Source organism: Centrocercus urophasianus, unplaced genomic scaffold (assembly GCF_019232065.1).
Source record: "Centrocercus urophasianus isolate 14NV4802_14NV808 unplaced genomic scaffold, USGS_Curo_1.0 seq_10, whole genome shotgun sequence".
Taxonomy (NCBI): domain Eukaryota; kingdom Metazoa; phylum Chordata; class Aves; order Galliformes; family Phasianidae; genus Centrocercus; species Centrocercus urophasianus.
Genome location: NW_024884142.1, coordinates 67,891,244 through 67,908,114, shown reverse-complemented (window position 1 = coordinate 67,908,114; position 16,871 = coordinate 67,891,244). Strand labels below are relative to the sequence as shown.

Below are 16,871 nucleotides of genomic sequence, written 5' to 3'. Positions count from 1 at the left end.
AAAAAAAAATTACCTTAACAATCACAGCACAGAGCTTTCTGAACATTCAAGTTTTCAGGACTGCTGTTATTTTTAGGATATGGTCTTATTAGCCTTAGGAGATGCTCCAGTTACTTAAACCACAGCCAAATTTAAATACAGTAGATGTGGATACCTTTTACAGGCTAGCTTCTTAACTACCAGAAAGACACCATTTTCAGACCAATAAAATTGAGCTCTCACCTGAGAATATTTTAAGGATTCCTCTGAGAATGATTTACCACAGCACATTTCTCACTCCTTCAAAAATACTTAACTGCCATCTAGTGGCTGAGTAGGCAGACTTCTTTATGGCGTTTTTAAGGCTCTACTTATACAGTTCTACCGTTTCTCCTTGTGATCTCATTTTAATTTCAGGGCCATTCAGACACTAACAGAATCCAGTGCTTTAAATACATAGCTCAGCTTGAATAGAGAAGAACTCACACCCTCTTGTTAAATTATATTGGGATTGCATCTTGGAGAATAGAACAGTCATGCTCAGTCAAATATTTTAAAAGTTTGGTCTATTTATCTACTATTAAACAAACAAACAAAATCTTAATGCTCAGAAGGCTTTCTATAGCAGAAACAAAACCACCCGAGCATGTTTAAGCTGAAGAAAACATTCTGACATTAAGAAAAAGAGAAAAATCTCAAAATTGGAAACCTGCATAAGATCTGTGTTTCATGAGCATTTAAAGACCAAATATACACGATTTCTGCTTATCACGTCTGAGATTTAGCTTTGACAAAGATTAGACTCCTTTTTACTACCGAAATAAAACATTCTGCACTTGCACATTTCCTATGACTGTTCTTATATCCATAACTGAAGTATCTACCAGATTTCTATCATTTCTTGTGCCACAAGAAATTTGTTTTCTTTCTGTACATTTTTGATAAAGCATAATTTATTCATAAGGCTAACAAGGAAACACCTCTGTATGCTTACTTACTTGAAGCGAAGTTACCCCAAATTGCAACATTACATATTGAATGGAAAATTAGAGTAAGTTGCTGCACCACACGTATACAAACCTAAACAATGTTGGGAAAGATTTAAAAAACTTAGGTTTTTCTCTAGCTTTTTTTGTTTTCTGCGATTTGGATATGCTGGCATGAAGTTGCAGGAATTTTAAATTGATGCTAGTTCTTAAAACAAAATACCCAACTATTTGAGAGAACAAAGATTATAGCATTTACTTTGTAAAATTCAATGGGTAGATTTCATTATCATTCAATTCATATAGCAAACGCCTAAGAAGTTTCCTTCATTCAAACTTTTTTCTCAATAAGACCATTGCATCTTCTGAAAATATGTATTTTTTTTTTCCTCAAGAAAGAGCATGCAAATCGAAGCTGCATTTAAAAAAAAAAGCCATAGCATGGGAACTTTTATCTTATTAGCATATAAACATTTTTTTCCTTCGGTTCCTACTGAACAGTTATTAGCCAGTCTCCTTCACAGCATCTTTGTCCAGATGAGAGCTTCGTTACACAGAAATAAGAAAAATTCCCTATTAAAAAAAATCCTTAATTTATTTGTTATTGTAGAATCATTTCAGGCAAGTCTTCTTTGCCTCACCTCTATCTCTAAGAATAACCTAATAATTATTTATTGGTAGAAATTAAATGAGCCAGACAAAAACAAACAACTGAACTTGAAATGCTACAACATTAAGGTGGTTTTTTGGTTGGCAAATTCTTCCACTGGAAACATAGTTTAAATACTCAATGCAAACTGTAATACAACCAAAATCAGATACGAGGCAGTAGACCAGACATCTTCAATGGAATGTAATTAATTACATTGAAATTCTAACCTTCAAATACACGTAATCATGGCTTGCTTTCTAAATTTCTGCTGAGTAAGCATTTATCACAGGTGATGTAAGATAATTCAGATACAGATGATCACAGAAATATAAAACGCTTTGGTAATAAGATGTGTAAAAGAAAAAGAAATTCAGGCGACTGTCAAACAGTATATAAGTTTTTAGTTCTGTGATGCCCCTGTACTCAAGCTCAGCTTTTATGTGATTATTTAACAATTATAAGCTTTTATTTCCTGCCTGTTACGACTCTATCTAGTATATAAAATAAAGTAAAATTGAGTTAAAACGTAGGGAAAATTGCAATGGTACCACAAAAGAGCAGGAGTGCAAAAGAGAGAATAACTTGGCTCTTGCATAAAAGTACAGCTGCCAAATTGAAACTTCAAGTTTGAAGCTCAGGTTTCTAAATGAGAACATGCAGTTTTTCTCTTCTTTCTTCACTAAAGGACTTCCATCTAACAAAGATTTGTTTGTTTTGAGAAGACTGTGTAGACATTGTTGCTCTTCTCTGGCGATTCAAAGCTAAGACTTGAAATTGTTGCCATTTTATCTTATTTTTAACTCTACTCAACAAATCCTGCATTAAAAACAGGCATTCTCTTATAATCTCTTTTTTAAATTGTGACTTTTGTGAATAAGCTGTTTTTGACTGAAGAAGAGAAGTCTTACAACTTGAGGAAGTTAGGCCAAAAGATTGTGTCTAACGTCACAGACAGAAGGAAATATTCAAGATATATTAAAAAATCCCTTAGAACGGCAACAAAATGCAGAATCTAGGGAGGGAGTATAGGGCAGGGGAGAAGGGGACAGCAAGGTGACATTCACTTTTACTTTAGAAGCCTTTTGCAGTACATTTAATTAACATAATTTTTATAAGCAACATAAATTATCATGTTATGCTTGCATTTGTTTCTATGTCAATACCAACCACAGCAAATTATTTTTACCCAATGTGGAAAATTCTTTTTAAGGGAACGGTTAGGGTAGGGAGGAAATTTGAGAGAAACATAGTTGATCAGATTCAATTTTTTTGTGCTAGGTCTCCCCTTCTTTGTTATCACCTACTTGGATAACAGCAGCCAATGCTTGCTTCCTTCAGAAATAAAACTTACAAACTAGATAAAGAATGAAATGATAGATCTCTAGAAGTAACATTTCATAGCATTACATCACATTTAACAAAAAGTACGAACTATAACAAGAAAGAATTGACTATAGTACATGATTTATCTCCAAACATGATAAAAGACATTAGTTTTAACATTTTGCTCAGTAAACGTTCTTTTTGCAATATATATAATATGGATGCATGTTGGATATTTTCAACTATTTAGGACAATACAGAAACACTTTCATTTCACCCATATACATTTTCTAATATTAAGGCTCTTCCACTCTGGTTTTTAATGTAAACCAGGGAGAAGACATAACACAGCAAAAAATAGAGAACACTTCTTGTCAATGAGGTGATCATGCATACAAAGTGCTTATTGCTGTTATTCACTGATGACTAATAGTACAGAATGGAAGAAGTTTACATTATTGCTGTAAGAGATGAATAGAGAACAAGAGGGATTTGCTAACACTAGCAAATGGAATAAAATAAATCAGACAAATAAATGACTAACGGAGGATAAAAAAAAAAAATGCATGGAACAAATATAATTTAAGCTTAAGATATTGCAATGTAGAATATTTTTGTGATATAATTATAACTAATGAGTTCTAGTCTTCAAGCATTCCTAAAAATACAGAAAGAGGAGAATTTAGATAATCAATTAGAAGAACTCTTCAAATGTTTGGTAAGACGAAACCACACACAAAATCCCTGCTTGAAACTGAATTAAATTAGTAAACCTAACAAACAAAGAATAGAACATATTTTGTTAGACATTATTTTCTACTTCAGAAACAAATTCAGTGATTATTTTTTACAAAACACAGCCATTAATATACAAGAAAGGGCTGTGGCCAAGGAGAGTAGATAGATCAGCTCCATTAAAAAAAATAATCTTTACCGCTATTAGTCACACAAACTTCTGTAGATTAACTGATATAACCCGACCTTTTATTTCTAAGAGATACCAAGAGATACCATGATCTCTGGAACAAAGCATTACTTCTGAGTGAAGTGAACAATAATTTGACAATAATTATTTTAGGCAGGCAGGAACATTTAATCTCTGTCCCTAGATAAACAAAGGAGCATGAGGATTTTGAAAGAAAAGTTTACATTGAAGAGAGAAAACGTAAGTGTTTACATTTTGAAAATTCATTACACAAGAACTATTGCATAAATGACTAAAGTACTAATTTTCCAGCCTTTTTATAGAATGCTACTTAGAATGCTTGTGTCAGGATCTTACCTGTGCCTGCTGAACATCTTCTATGTGTTGTTTTTCTGCTTCTAGCACAGTAGATTTCAACTCTGATTCTGAAAAAACAAACAAACAAACACATAGGTTATATATACAAACACATTTCATCGCTCTAAAATACACATTAAGGATTTAATCAAAAGAGGATAATTAAGAAAACATAGCCATCCTACTTTTCTAATTATCCACTTAAAGTTAATTGCACATTATATATATATATATATATATAAAGTGAGCCTGATCTCAGTGTCCAACGTATTTATTATTTTTTTAATTATTATTTATTATTATTCTTTAAAATTCAGCATTAAATGGTACCATCTTAAAAATATAACGCATAAATGTCAAAGAACTCTATTTTGACTGTCAAAATGTCCGATTTAAAGAAAAGTAGTTACTTACAGGTTTCCTTATCTACACGTCACCAAAGGTTAAACAATAATTCTTGTGATTGTTCTTCACATCCAGTCTCATTAAGAAGTATTATATAAAATTGTAGGAAAGCTTGGGTTGATAGAGACCTCAAATATAATTCCAGTTCAATTGCCCTGCAACAGGCAGGGTCGCCATCCACTAGGTCAGGTTGCCCAGGGCTCCATCTAACTCTGCCTTTAACTTCAGGAATGGGGCATCCATGACTTCTTTGAGCAGTTTGTTCCAGTGCCTTATCACCTTCTGAGTGAAGAACTTCCTAACATCTGATCTGCATTTTTCTCACTTCTTTTAGTTTAAAACTGCTCTTTGTTCTATTATTATCAGGCTGCGTAAAAAAAACTCCATCTTTTTAATAAGCTCCCTTTAAGTACTCAAAGGCTGCAATGAGATCTTCCCAAAGCCTTCTCTTCTGCAAAGGCTACAAGAAGCAATAAGCGGGATGATTACTGTTGGCAGCTATGACATCTTTTTGACATGGCCCTCCTGATCTGCCACAAGATTTGAGATGGCCACTAGGAGGTAGACAATGACAGAGATAAAACTCGTATTTTAAAAGTGTGCTTGAAAGACAATTGGCTTCACTAAAGAAAGTAAATTTGGAGAAATATCAAAGCAATATTATTCCTTGTCTGGCATCTCAATAGGGCAAAATAGTCATGTATACTTATTGTGTAAGTGTACAGAAATTACTCCCTAGAGTTAAGGGCATTCAAAATGCAGATGTAAAACTAACTATTTACTTTGGGTTCAAATTGAGTTAAAAACAGCATTAATTTGGTCAAGACTTTGACAACATTATCCATTTATATTGAAAGATAAAACAAGAATTCTTCATTCTTTAACTGTTTTCTACTTCTGAATAACTAGTAAAAATCCCAATGAACATCTATTCATTCCTCCACTGAATTATCTTATGTATATATACACACACACACACATTATATATAATATATAGAATAAATATACTATATAATAACTTATAGGTAATATATATATATAAAACTAAAATATTATCTGCACATTTTTCCTAGAAAACAGACATCAAAACAAAATTCCAAACAGGCATTCTTTTCTTAGCTTCAAGTTTTTGTTTATAAACTTTGCCTCTAATGTTTACATTGCATATAGTAATAAAAATACAAATAAAGAATAGCTACTCTTCATACAGAAATTTAAATCCTTATAAAATACTTGCCCCTTCCACATATCAAAGGCCATGTATAAAAACAGTAGTCACACATCGTGAGAGAAGTGTGAATATTTCAGGTTCATGTGCAGTATCTCTCACTTCATTTTCTTCCACATGGCAAATACACAATCAAACAAAATCTAAATTATTTATTTACTGAGTTTTTACTTATTTTACTGAGTTTTTCTGAGTTTATTCAGAACATTTAATTTTTCCTTTTCCTTCCATGCATCAAATGGCAAATTTACACCGATAAAATTCCAGTAAGTCAACACAGAAAGTAAATTGATGACTATTTATGCTCCGTTTAGAAATGGTAGCAATATGCAGTTTTCCTTTTCATCTCTAATTCTATTTGCCTAAATTTCTGCAGTATTTAAGAGGGTAGTGACTGAGATAAGGAATACACATATACTACACATTTTATATAAGTATAGTAGAAATAATTAAATATAACAACATTGGATGGAAACAGTATACAAAATGAACATATTTAATAGTCTTTATCTGTATAGTTGAAACACTATCAAATAAGTAAAAATAATAACATTCTGTATTTCAAAATACATTTAATTCATTATTCATCTGGACATTAGAAACATCAAACTCATTGTTTACTTGCACTAGCCTCTGCCATGCTAAAATCTCAAAGTAAAATAAGGAATAAAATATTCCTCTTCTTGTTTTCAAAGTCAGTCGCTCTGATTGCATATCCAATACCTGAGTCTCCAAGAAAAGCAAACCAAAGTACATGGCAATGAATTCATTTACCACATATGGCACCATTCATATTGAATACAAAATAAAATAAGTAGTTCAGCATTTAAGATGATACCATTTAATGCTGGATGACTGTGATAGTCCAGTGCTGGATCATCCCACACCCTGAACTGCATCAGTAAGATGCATGCATTAATGTTTCTTTGACCAGTAATATCATTGCTTTGGTAAAAGTGTAAAAAGTCACTGCATAAACAGAATTTTTTGTTGGCATCGCTTATTTTGCTTGTGACTGCATAAATAAAAAAGTATTGCCAACAAATAACATCCATGCAACGAATACTTAGCTCTTGTTCCAGAAAAAGTGGTCTCAAAGAAACGGAAATCTGAAATTAACTCCACCCAAATACTACAATAAATATTTAGAGATATGTTGAAATGATGACTTAATTCTTCAAATTGAGGGGGAAAAAGTAGGAATGGTTGGTAAGTGAACAAAGGTATGAGATCTGATAAAAATCTATTAGTCAGCAGATGCCAGGTGCACATCTTGATTGTTAAGAAACATACATTTTTTGCTTAATACTTTTTATTAGATTTATGCTATCTAACAGATTTTCTGATGCTAACCCAATATCTTCAAAATCAGATCTGTTTGAAGTTAAGATACTAACTTTGTAGCTTGGATTCTAAAAGGCAGCAGTTCCCCCCAGTGTTATATATACATCTTGTTCAAGTCCAAAACATATACCTGCTTCTGGAATTTGAAGTCTTTGTTCTTCATCTGGAGGTTTGGGTGGGGGCCATGCAGATGAAATTCTCCTTGGAAAGCTTCCTTCAATGTAATCTGATGAATGTGTGGGTTGGCTAACTGCAGCCCAAGTATAAAGCTGGTCTTGCTGTGGCCATTAAAAAAAAAAAAAAAAGATTAAGAAATTCATATATAAAGACAATATCAAAATATTAATGTCTTTGTTTCCAACATAGAGTTCATTATCCATCCCTATGTCAAGGCAGGTTTCTTTTTATACTCTCCATCTTGTGCAAAGAATTAACATAAACCTATATTGAAAGAACTGAATGTTCTGATTTTGAAATAACATCTATTAACAATAGGAAAAACCAACCTTAGTTATCTACATGCACAAAAAGAGACTAGAATACAGTTCAGCATTTTTAGAGTGTGCGAGCAACTCCAACACCTTTTCTTAGAGAGACAGAAGTTTCTGTCCAGCATGACAATGCTACTTTAAATAGGGCTAGTTTACAGTTTGCAGGAAGGAAAAAATATTTTAATCCATACTCTGTATTTTACATCATATTTACAAACGAGAAAAAGAAACCGAATATTCTTAGGATCCTCCCAGAATAAACTGAACTGAGATGTTTATTCTCTACAACTCCGCTGATTTGTTTTTTTCACTTATATTTCTGTATTGATAGACAAATTAAAAGGTAAGTTTGCTTTTAAAGGCAAATTAAAGTGTTCTTAATCATCTGGTGTCAGATCCAAGCACATTCTTCAATAGCTTTCAACTTCATCCATTTTGTAAGTAGGAGACAACCAGAGTCTCTGGTAACAGGTTGAGCAAACAGTTACTAAAGATTTCAACTTGAGAAAAGGTTGGCTGATCACATTCAAGTAGCTTTAGTTGCGATTCCCAGTATGCATCAAGTACACCTTGAGGTTAGATCTTTTTAATACTATAAATTTTACAAAAATAAGTCCCAGCAAGAGCATGAGTCTGAGCATTTGGTCTGGAATAATGCGAAAATATTGCGCTAGAAAATTAGATAAATCAACATAAAGAATAAACATAATGATATCCCTCAACATCATCTTCTTTCAAAGATCACATATATGGTCCCCATTTCACACTCTTCTTAGCCCAATATCAGTAATATGTTTTGCTGCATATTTCTTTTTTAATATTAAACTTTTTTTTTTTTTTGAAGACAGATCCTAAACAATTATTGAAGACAGCCACCAGGAGAACATAACACAAATATTTTTGAAATATTTCCACTCCATGTGACTAAGCTGCTATTTCTTTAAAAATAAGTTGTGATAAAGTGGTACAACTTTATTCTAATCTGAACAACTTAGAACATGTAAATGCAGGTTATAAAGAAAAAAAAAAAAATCTGCTGCAAATATATTGGAAAGAAGTTATTAAATCTTTCCAGCATGAAAAACATAAGAATCCAGACACAATCAAATCTTCAATAAAGACAAAAATAAAGATTTTTATCCATTTATATAAAATTACATCAAATTCTTTACTTAGACTTTTAAAGGGAGAAAGCATTAATGGCTATTATTTTCTCACTTCTTATTCAAACAGGCAAAGTTAATGCAAATTCTTCCAGTAACTTGGTACTTTGCATTTATCCAATTTATGCAAATTTTTGCTTTTTAGAAGATAAACATTTCAGGTGTCAGCCTAAATTTCAGTAACACAAGAATAAAAGGGAGAAGGAGAGAGAGGGAGACCTGTGAATACTGTGTGAAGAAAAGGAAATGGTGCTAAATATTGCTATTTATCTTTTTCTTTTTTTTCTGCACCATCCAAATCTCAAAAGAAGAAGAAAATATTTCTGAAACAAACCAGAACAAAATATTGCTGCCCACTGTATTGCTTAAGATCGGAAACCTTACACAATCCAAGAAACAAGGAGAAGAACAATCTGTGCAGTGGGTTAGCTGGGTAATCACAATTTTCACCAGGCTTACAAGTAGAGTTATAGAGAAATAAAATAGAAAATGACAATTTATTGTAGATTATATTGACATAATATAAATAGAAGACAAACTATTCCCAGACATGATATTTCAGTATCTTGAAAGATACAGTATAAACTTTTAACAAATAAGCTTTGATGCATGATTAGTCTACTTAAATTTTAAAAAACATACAAACAATATCTTAGAATAATGGCACGATTAGAATACATTATCATAGTAATGTAGTATAAAGTACCTGTGTTCCAGTTGATATGATTTACAGTATGTAAACTATGAACAGTTACGACATCAGACAACTCCATCCTATACTCCTAAACCTTGGTTACTACAGAAGATTTTTTGTTGTTATTGTTGTTCGTTCTGCTCGTTTTTGAATCTTTCATTTTCTATTTGACACAAAGAAAGATGAGGGAAGAGTCTGCAATGTAATAGATACTTACAGAGATATATGACAACAAAATAAAAATGCATCACTAATTAACATATAAGGAAGGTATTTAATAACACCTGGTTACAGACTACATGTAAACTTAAAACAGAATTTCAGATATGAAAATTCCTTTTCACAGAAAGGTAGTCTGAAAAAACCTGACAAGTTGATATTCTGTAAATGGCACTGAAAATGGGAAAAAAATTAGTCCTATCTTCACTTCCACACAATCCAAGAGACAAATCATTTGAATGTCCTAATTCTTAATCTCTCAATATATAGTCCAAAATCTCTTTGCCTTTAGTCTGTAGCTCCCTCTCAGTCAATATAGTAATACATATTTTTCCAAAACTGATACTGCTACAAATTTGCACGATTATTGGAAAATTTTGTTAAAGGATGCAGTCAATTCTGTGACGCTGAAATACTATTCAAGCAAAATAAACAACAAAAAAAATCTAAGTAAAGTATCCATGTTTTGTTTTACCATTAATAAATTTACTATTGGGATAGATGAAACTACTGACTTCCACCTCCAACTTCTGTAATATTTCCTCAAATACAGTTTTTACTATCTATCATTATAAGCACAGCAAATTAATTCTCTTACCTTGATTAAGTGTTGAATACATCTAGAATTTCCACTTTGTCTTGTTCAATCTCCACTATTAAAGAGTACAGAGATTTTGGATAAAAAAAATAATCTTACTACTGAGTGATCCCAGTCTTATTTGGACTCATTTCTGTGCAGACATTGAGAGCTTAAGGCTCTCTGAGTCCAGTGCACTAGATGTCACATCACGTGGAGGATTCTGGTTTTCACATATCCTTACACAGCACTTTCCTCTGGTTCTTAAAACTGCATAGCATTTGCACGTGGGTGAGGCAAATGGCTAAAGGATCTGATGATAACTAATCAATAGACATTTTACCATTTATAGTAGGAAGTGTTGAGAATACAGCTGTACACAGTCAGGTCTGTGGATTAACTCGCTCTGTTCCTGTAGCTTAAAACGAGATTTCTAAGTTAAGAACTTTTCTAAGAGCTTGCTTGTTCCACACTGTATGCAGATGTTTGTACTTTAAACAGCACTATCTTTACTGCAGATGGAAGAGAAATATTTCCTTTCAGAAAGTTTAACCATTCTAATATACTAAATATAGATTTCCCTTTTCTCACTACATGTAAGTAGTTAATTGGACAAGCAAGATTTTAGTTTGAGAAATTAGAGCCAATCCACCTCAGAATGCTCTTACCAGCAGGAGACTGCTTTATTTTAAGCAGCTCTTAAAATAAAGAAATCAATACTATCAAGAAAAGGAAAAGTGGTTTACTTTTTGATGAGAGGTTCAGTAGCAAAGCTCCATCTAACTACTGAAAAAAAAAAAAAAAGTGCAGAATTAAACACAGCCCTCAGCTTCTACCACCTTTGGCTGTATTGGCAAACACAAATGCCTTGCAAGCCTGAAAAATCAGCAAGTTAGTCAGAATACTGAAGTAGCATTCTATTTCCATGAACTAAATTTGTGAGTAAGCACCTTAGTTATTTGACTGACTTGCTTCTTTTAAAGAAAACTAAGGTGCCTCAACAACACACTGAAGTACCTCCCAAGTTCCACAACCCATGAACCACTTCTTTCCACTGATAATTTAGAAAAGATTTTATTTTCATCAGCAAAACAGAACAAACTTGTTGATGGCATCAAACTTTGTTAATCTTTCTGTCTTGTGTTTAATGGATAAGAAAGGCCAACAGAGCAAATAACCCTGGTTAGGGCTATTACGGGAAAATGTATCAGTTTTAAATTTCAACAGCTATTCTAATTCAGTTTCAGAGTTACTGCTCTGGTCTTCCTTTTACTCAATTTTCTGGTTTTAGTATAGCTTGGAAGATTGAACTTCCGCATTTACCTGATTCTCTCACAATGAAACAGAAGAATCTGAAGATCTAGTCACCTTACACATGAGACTCAAACTTTCACATGGAAGACCACATCCCACGACTACTAGCTTACCAGCTATTACTTAGACCACCTGGATGTACGTACTTTCTTGTTTGCTTTGCCAGAACTAAATCTCTAAAGTAGTAATAATTTCAACAACTGGATAAAATGCAGATAAGTACCAAGTACAGTCAAAATTTCTTAATAACAGTGAAACTGAATACAGTTGCCTCACTTCGATAGGAGAATGTCAGCCTTTGTTGGTGTCCAAACAATTTCAATCCTAATATATTTTGGAGGCTTTACTGATGACTGTCCATGTTCAGCCACATTTTAGCTGCTGTTATACATCATTAATAGAACTAACAAGACCTCTATTGAAAGTTGTAATTCTATTAATAGTCTGCAGAAATTGCCTGGGATGCATTCTTTCTGAAGATGAACTGTTTTGCAAGCTCAACCTTATGTTGATTTCTAACAGGATAATATAATGAGGCAACATGCAAAAAACATGAAGATTACACCTGCACTATATAAATAGTATTATTAAATAACATACCACAGTCATTTGGACTGACAGTCTTCCACAAAGCATTAATTTATTATATACCTTTCAATCAGAGAGTATATTTGATTTTCATTTGATTCCTTAGGAGCATTTTTTAACAAGTCACAGCTACTAAAAAGGAAGAAACTGAGCAGGAAAACAAGGCTACAGTAACACCAAAAAACTAATAATTATTTGGAGAACATTCTTTGAATAGGCTTTCTTTAATCTATCCTTCTAAAAGTTTTGCATTCACCAGATTGGTCTTTTTTTTAAATATACTTTTAAATTTCTTTCATAAAAAGCAGAATGACATGCAGTGAAGATAAAGTGACAAGCAAAAAGTCATGACACTCATAAGCCAATAATTAGCAGCTCCTCTAAGGGGGAGGAAACCAGCAAAAAGGCAATCACATTTTTAGAGAACCAATCTGCCAATGTACATTATTTTTCATTATTATAAAATAAGTAGAAAAAGCTGGAGTGAAAGCTTTCATTGCTGCTCAAAAGCAAACATCTTAAAAATCCCAATCTGTCTACTTCTGTTAGTGTTAAAGCTTTGCTCAACTTTTATTTTTCAGACTAATCTTTTATTCTGGACATCTGTCAGATTTTATTTTATTTTTTTTCCCCAAAGAAATAGCTGACAAAAACAGGCCAAGATAGAACAAAAAAAATTCTTATCACAGATCTCAACTTTCTATTACTGGACTACAACTTGAAATTTGACAGAAAGGTCACCGACATTTCAAGAACATGTGATTTCTTACCATCGTTAAGATCCATCCACAATCTGACCAGATTATAAATATCCTCAGCAAAAATTTTGTGAGAGCTGCTAGCTTTCTGACGATTTCATTGGGTATTCTTTTGTACTTTATGTTTATCATGTAGTAACAAAGGAATGAGCACCAGTTCCACACAGCATAACCCACAGTAGAAGTACAAGTGCAAAAAAAGGCAAGAGTTGTGAAAGTTGTCTTTAATCTTCACGTATTGTCTAACACAAATCAGTGTGGAAAAGAAAGAAACAAGATCAAATGAGAAAAGTAAAGATTACAATCATTTAATGGGGTGAAACAGAGCTCCACATAAAAGTTTGGAATATCCCAAGAGAAAGAAAAAAAGAAACAGTGCTCTGCTGTGTTGCTGAGAACACAGGCAGAAGTTTCGATACTTGCTCAACAGGGAAAATTAAAGGTGGCTACTGGACATGAATAATCAAAGAAGATGAGAATATAATCAGTGTACAACTGCAAATATTTCAAGCCACAACAGAGTTCTGCATTAGCCATGTTAAATTAAACATGACTTTTAAATAATCTGTTTACATTCATCTCAGGCCACGAGCAATAGATCTCAGAGTGAACAAAACATATGGAATTATTTTCATAAATTGTAATCTCTTTTAAAAAAAGTGTGTGGGACCACATTAAGCAAAAGAGGAATAACGGATTTTATTCAACATGAAAAAGAAATACAAAAAACATAGCTAAGTGAAAACTCAGAAATACATGTGATCAATCACAGAAGGAAAAAAAAGAAGAGATCCAAAGAAGGATTTCAGTGGGAAAAAAAAGTTGGCAATCCAGCAAAAAACATGCTGAAGGAGTGACTTAAGAGACTTTATAAGAACCAGACTGAGACAAAAAAATTGAAACATTCCCATGAGTAACTGAAGGAATAAGCAATCACGAGAGTTGGATGTAGCAGAGTAGGAGGACAATGAGGTGGTAGTTAAACCTGGCTCCTACCAGGACAAGGATAGAGGAGTTTTGCTGACAGCATTTTCAGCTGAGTAAAAAGGTCGCCTGACCAAACTGAAGGGGATCCAGCATGAAACTGGAGGCAATGGCTGTTAAGTGGCACATCAGATGAGCTCAGATGAAGGAAGAGTACGGGACTGGCTATGCTCCCAAATCTGGGGTAAAGAGACTATTGCACCTCCTAACTCTAGATTGGCAAACTTTTATACACTGCTTATGGCTAGTCTAACTCCTCTGTCAATGGTCGGATAACAGTAAAATCCTGTTTGTTTGTTTGTTTTTTTTTGGGGGGGAGGATTTTTTTTTCCAGCAAATATTGTAATCAAAGCTCTAAAGGAGATAAGATTAACTGAATCTTTGCTAAAACCAGGAGAACTGAGAATACTGCTAAAACTGTTTTAAGCAAATTGACAAAACATATTTTGTAATAAACTGATGAGTATGTGAAACCATGAAAGAGAAACTTTCAGATGTAATGCAATGTTAAATCGCCTGAATAACATTAGTTTCATAGTCATACTCCATTGTCAATTTTCTTCAATTTATCTCTTCCCCCAGAAAAAAAAGATCCTCTAGTTTGAAAATACATTCAAGTTTTTTTTTTTTTTTAAAAAAAGCAAAACAATAACAACAATAATTCAATGTTGCTATAGACATTTTTAGAAAAGCTCAGTTACATGGGAAAGCTTGTTTGTTTTAAGAATATATACAGACATTTATTCTTTGCATGCTCCTTTTATCAGCTATATACTACACTACCCTTCAGCAAGATGAAAAATATTTAAAACATCAAAAATACTCAAGGTCTCTCATATCCACTCCAGTCATTTGCTAACCGTATCCAAGCAAGTTTCAGCTTTATGTGTAAAATAGAGATAATTTGATAAAACTCTGGCTATCTCCAGTCACATAATTTGATGCACAGACTGACTAATGCTAAAATTTCAATGGAGAAGTTCACAATAAGTTCACTGTAAAAATTCAACTACAGTATCATACAGTAGAATTAAATCTTAATTTTGAATTTATTGTCAAAGGGGAAGAATAGCATGTTAGGCAGTGTCTACAACACTATCCCTTCTTAAATTCTGTAACCATATGTAAATGCCACCAATAACAGCACTGTGGCCAGATAGCTCAAAGGCAGAGATAACAATGTGGTTGGAATGCCAGTAAATTTATACTAACTCTCGCCCGATTTTGCATCCAGTGCCTTTTCAGGGGGGTGCGGGGGAAAAAGAACTGTCTGTGCTAGATGTGTAATTTGTGTTCTGTTTACGATGTGCTCTTTGTTTTGCTTATGACTGATTTTTTATTTATATTTTTTGGTGAGGCAGCTATTAGATTTAAATATTGGTAGTCCTATAAAGCACTTGGATTCATATAAATACTTCATGTAAAAAAAGACCAAAAAAAATACAGAGCAACAGTGCACAATAAGATATGAGTTATAATGCCAAGAAATCAAGTAAGCTTAACTATGTACATAAGCATATGTATGTGAGATCAGGAAGTTGGCTGGCAATATATAGAAAGGCAATTTTCATTAAACAGACTAACCTTCTCCAGACTGATTCTCTCTCCCAGACAATCACAAGGCACTGATAAATTACATCCCTCTTGGAAAAACAGACAAAAGAAAACTTGTCCAGTACTTACATCAAAAGTGGGTGTACTTTGCTGGGCACTCTGATTACATGGTTCCCTGAAGCAATCAGTGAATGGAAGTAAGAGTCCCAATGCAATAATACGAGAACATAGCTTTTCTGCTTCTTCTTGCGGTGCATTTTCCTGCTGGCTGAAGAGCTTTTCCAGCAGAGTTCGTCCTGCCAACACAGTGACACAAATCAATAAGAATTTGTAGCTATCTATGGAGTACAAAGATTAAGGCATTACAATGCTTATTGAAAATCTCAAGAAATAAAAGAGATTAAAAATCTGTATTAAAAAATTTGTGGAGAAAAGCACCTGATAATAAAACAAACTCTTCATATCTAATCATTGGTCTGATCTGTAGCCTGATTAGTTGGGATGTTCAAGAAAGGATACATTTAGCTGGCTGCATTGTAGAGCAGGAAAAGCAAGATTTGTTACTGAAGCATCAAATTCCTATTTATATTATACAATTACATTTTTTCCTGATGGAAAAAAAAATGAGATTACTGAGAATTGAAATACTTTTTTTCCCAAGAGTGTCGCACAAAGTTATCGTGGCATCCAGTCTCCCAGCTCTTGGAATTGGTCTTTGTTTTTTTTTTGGAATCAAAGCAATCTTAGACTTCAAGAAATTGTGCTTTAGTACTGTGGAGAAAGTCTCAAAAGAATAACAACAGCAGTGACAACAAAAAGAAAAACTGATAACTGCTCAGCTTAAAATGATATTTAATACAGCTCCAGCAGAGTGTTCCAAGATAAAATGCAGTGCCACAACCAGCAATACAGATTTTAGAGAAGTAAAACTTTCCAAGATTCAGGAAAGTGATCCATTCCTGTCACAGGGCTGGATTTCGTGATCAAAGGATTTTCACTGCTCTCTGATCAGACCAGGAAAGGAGAGCGTATGATATAAAGCACATTGGAGGAGACAGTGCTAGAGGTCTGAAAGATCTTCATACTCTGTAGATGTAGCCAGGAAGAGACTTGAAAAAAGTCAGTAATATATGCAAGCTGCAGTACAATCTACATTATAAGAATACTAAATTACTTGATTAAGTTCCAAAATGTCAGAAGATGCCAATGTACGGATTTACAGAATATAAAAATAGAGCTGAAATAGACCTACTGGAAGAGGCAGAGGGAGTAATAAAGTTAATCACATGTTTTAGTATGAACTAGTTGTGAATATAATTTGTACCTAAAT

General features: G+C 33.2%; 1 protein-coding gene across 1 annotated transcript in view; it reads right to left on the bottom strand.

Annotated features, from left to right (window-relative positions):
• The window catches only part of FMN2 (formin 2), a 141,286-nt gene that overhangs the window by 107,995 nt on the left and 16,420 nt on the right, over window positions 1-16,871 (bottom strand). Inside the window, exons 2-4 of the mRNA XM_042811192.1 lie at window positions 15,671-15,837; window positions 7,330-7,477; window positions 4,223-4,290 (exon numbers count right to left, since the gene is read on the bottom strand). Of these exons, the coding sequence (XP_042667126.1) occupies window positions 4,223-4,290; window positions 7,330-7,477; window positions 15,671-15,837 (383 nt within the window). The remainder of the gene's footprint in view (window positions 1-4,222; window positions 4,291-7,329; window positions 7,478-15,670; window positions 15,838-16,871) is intronic.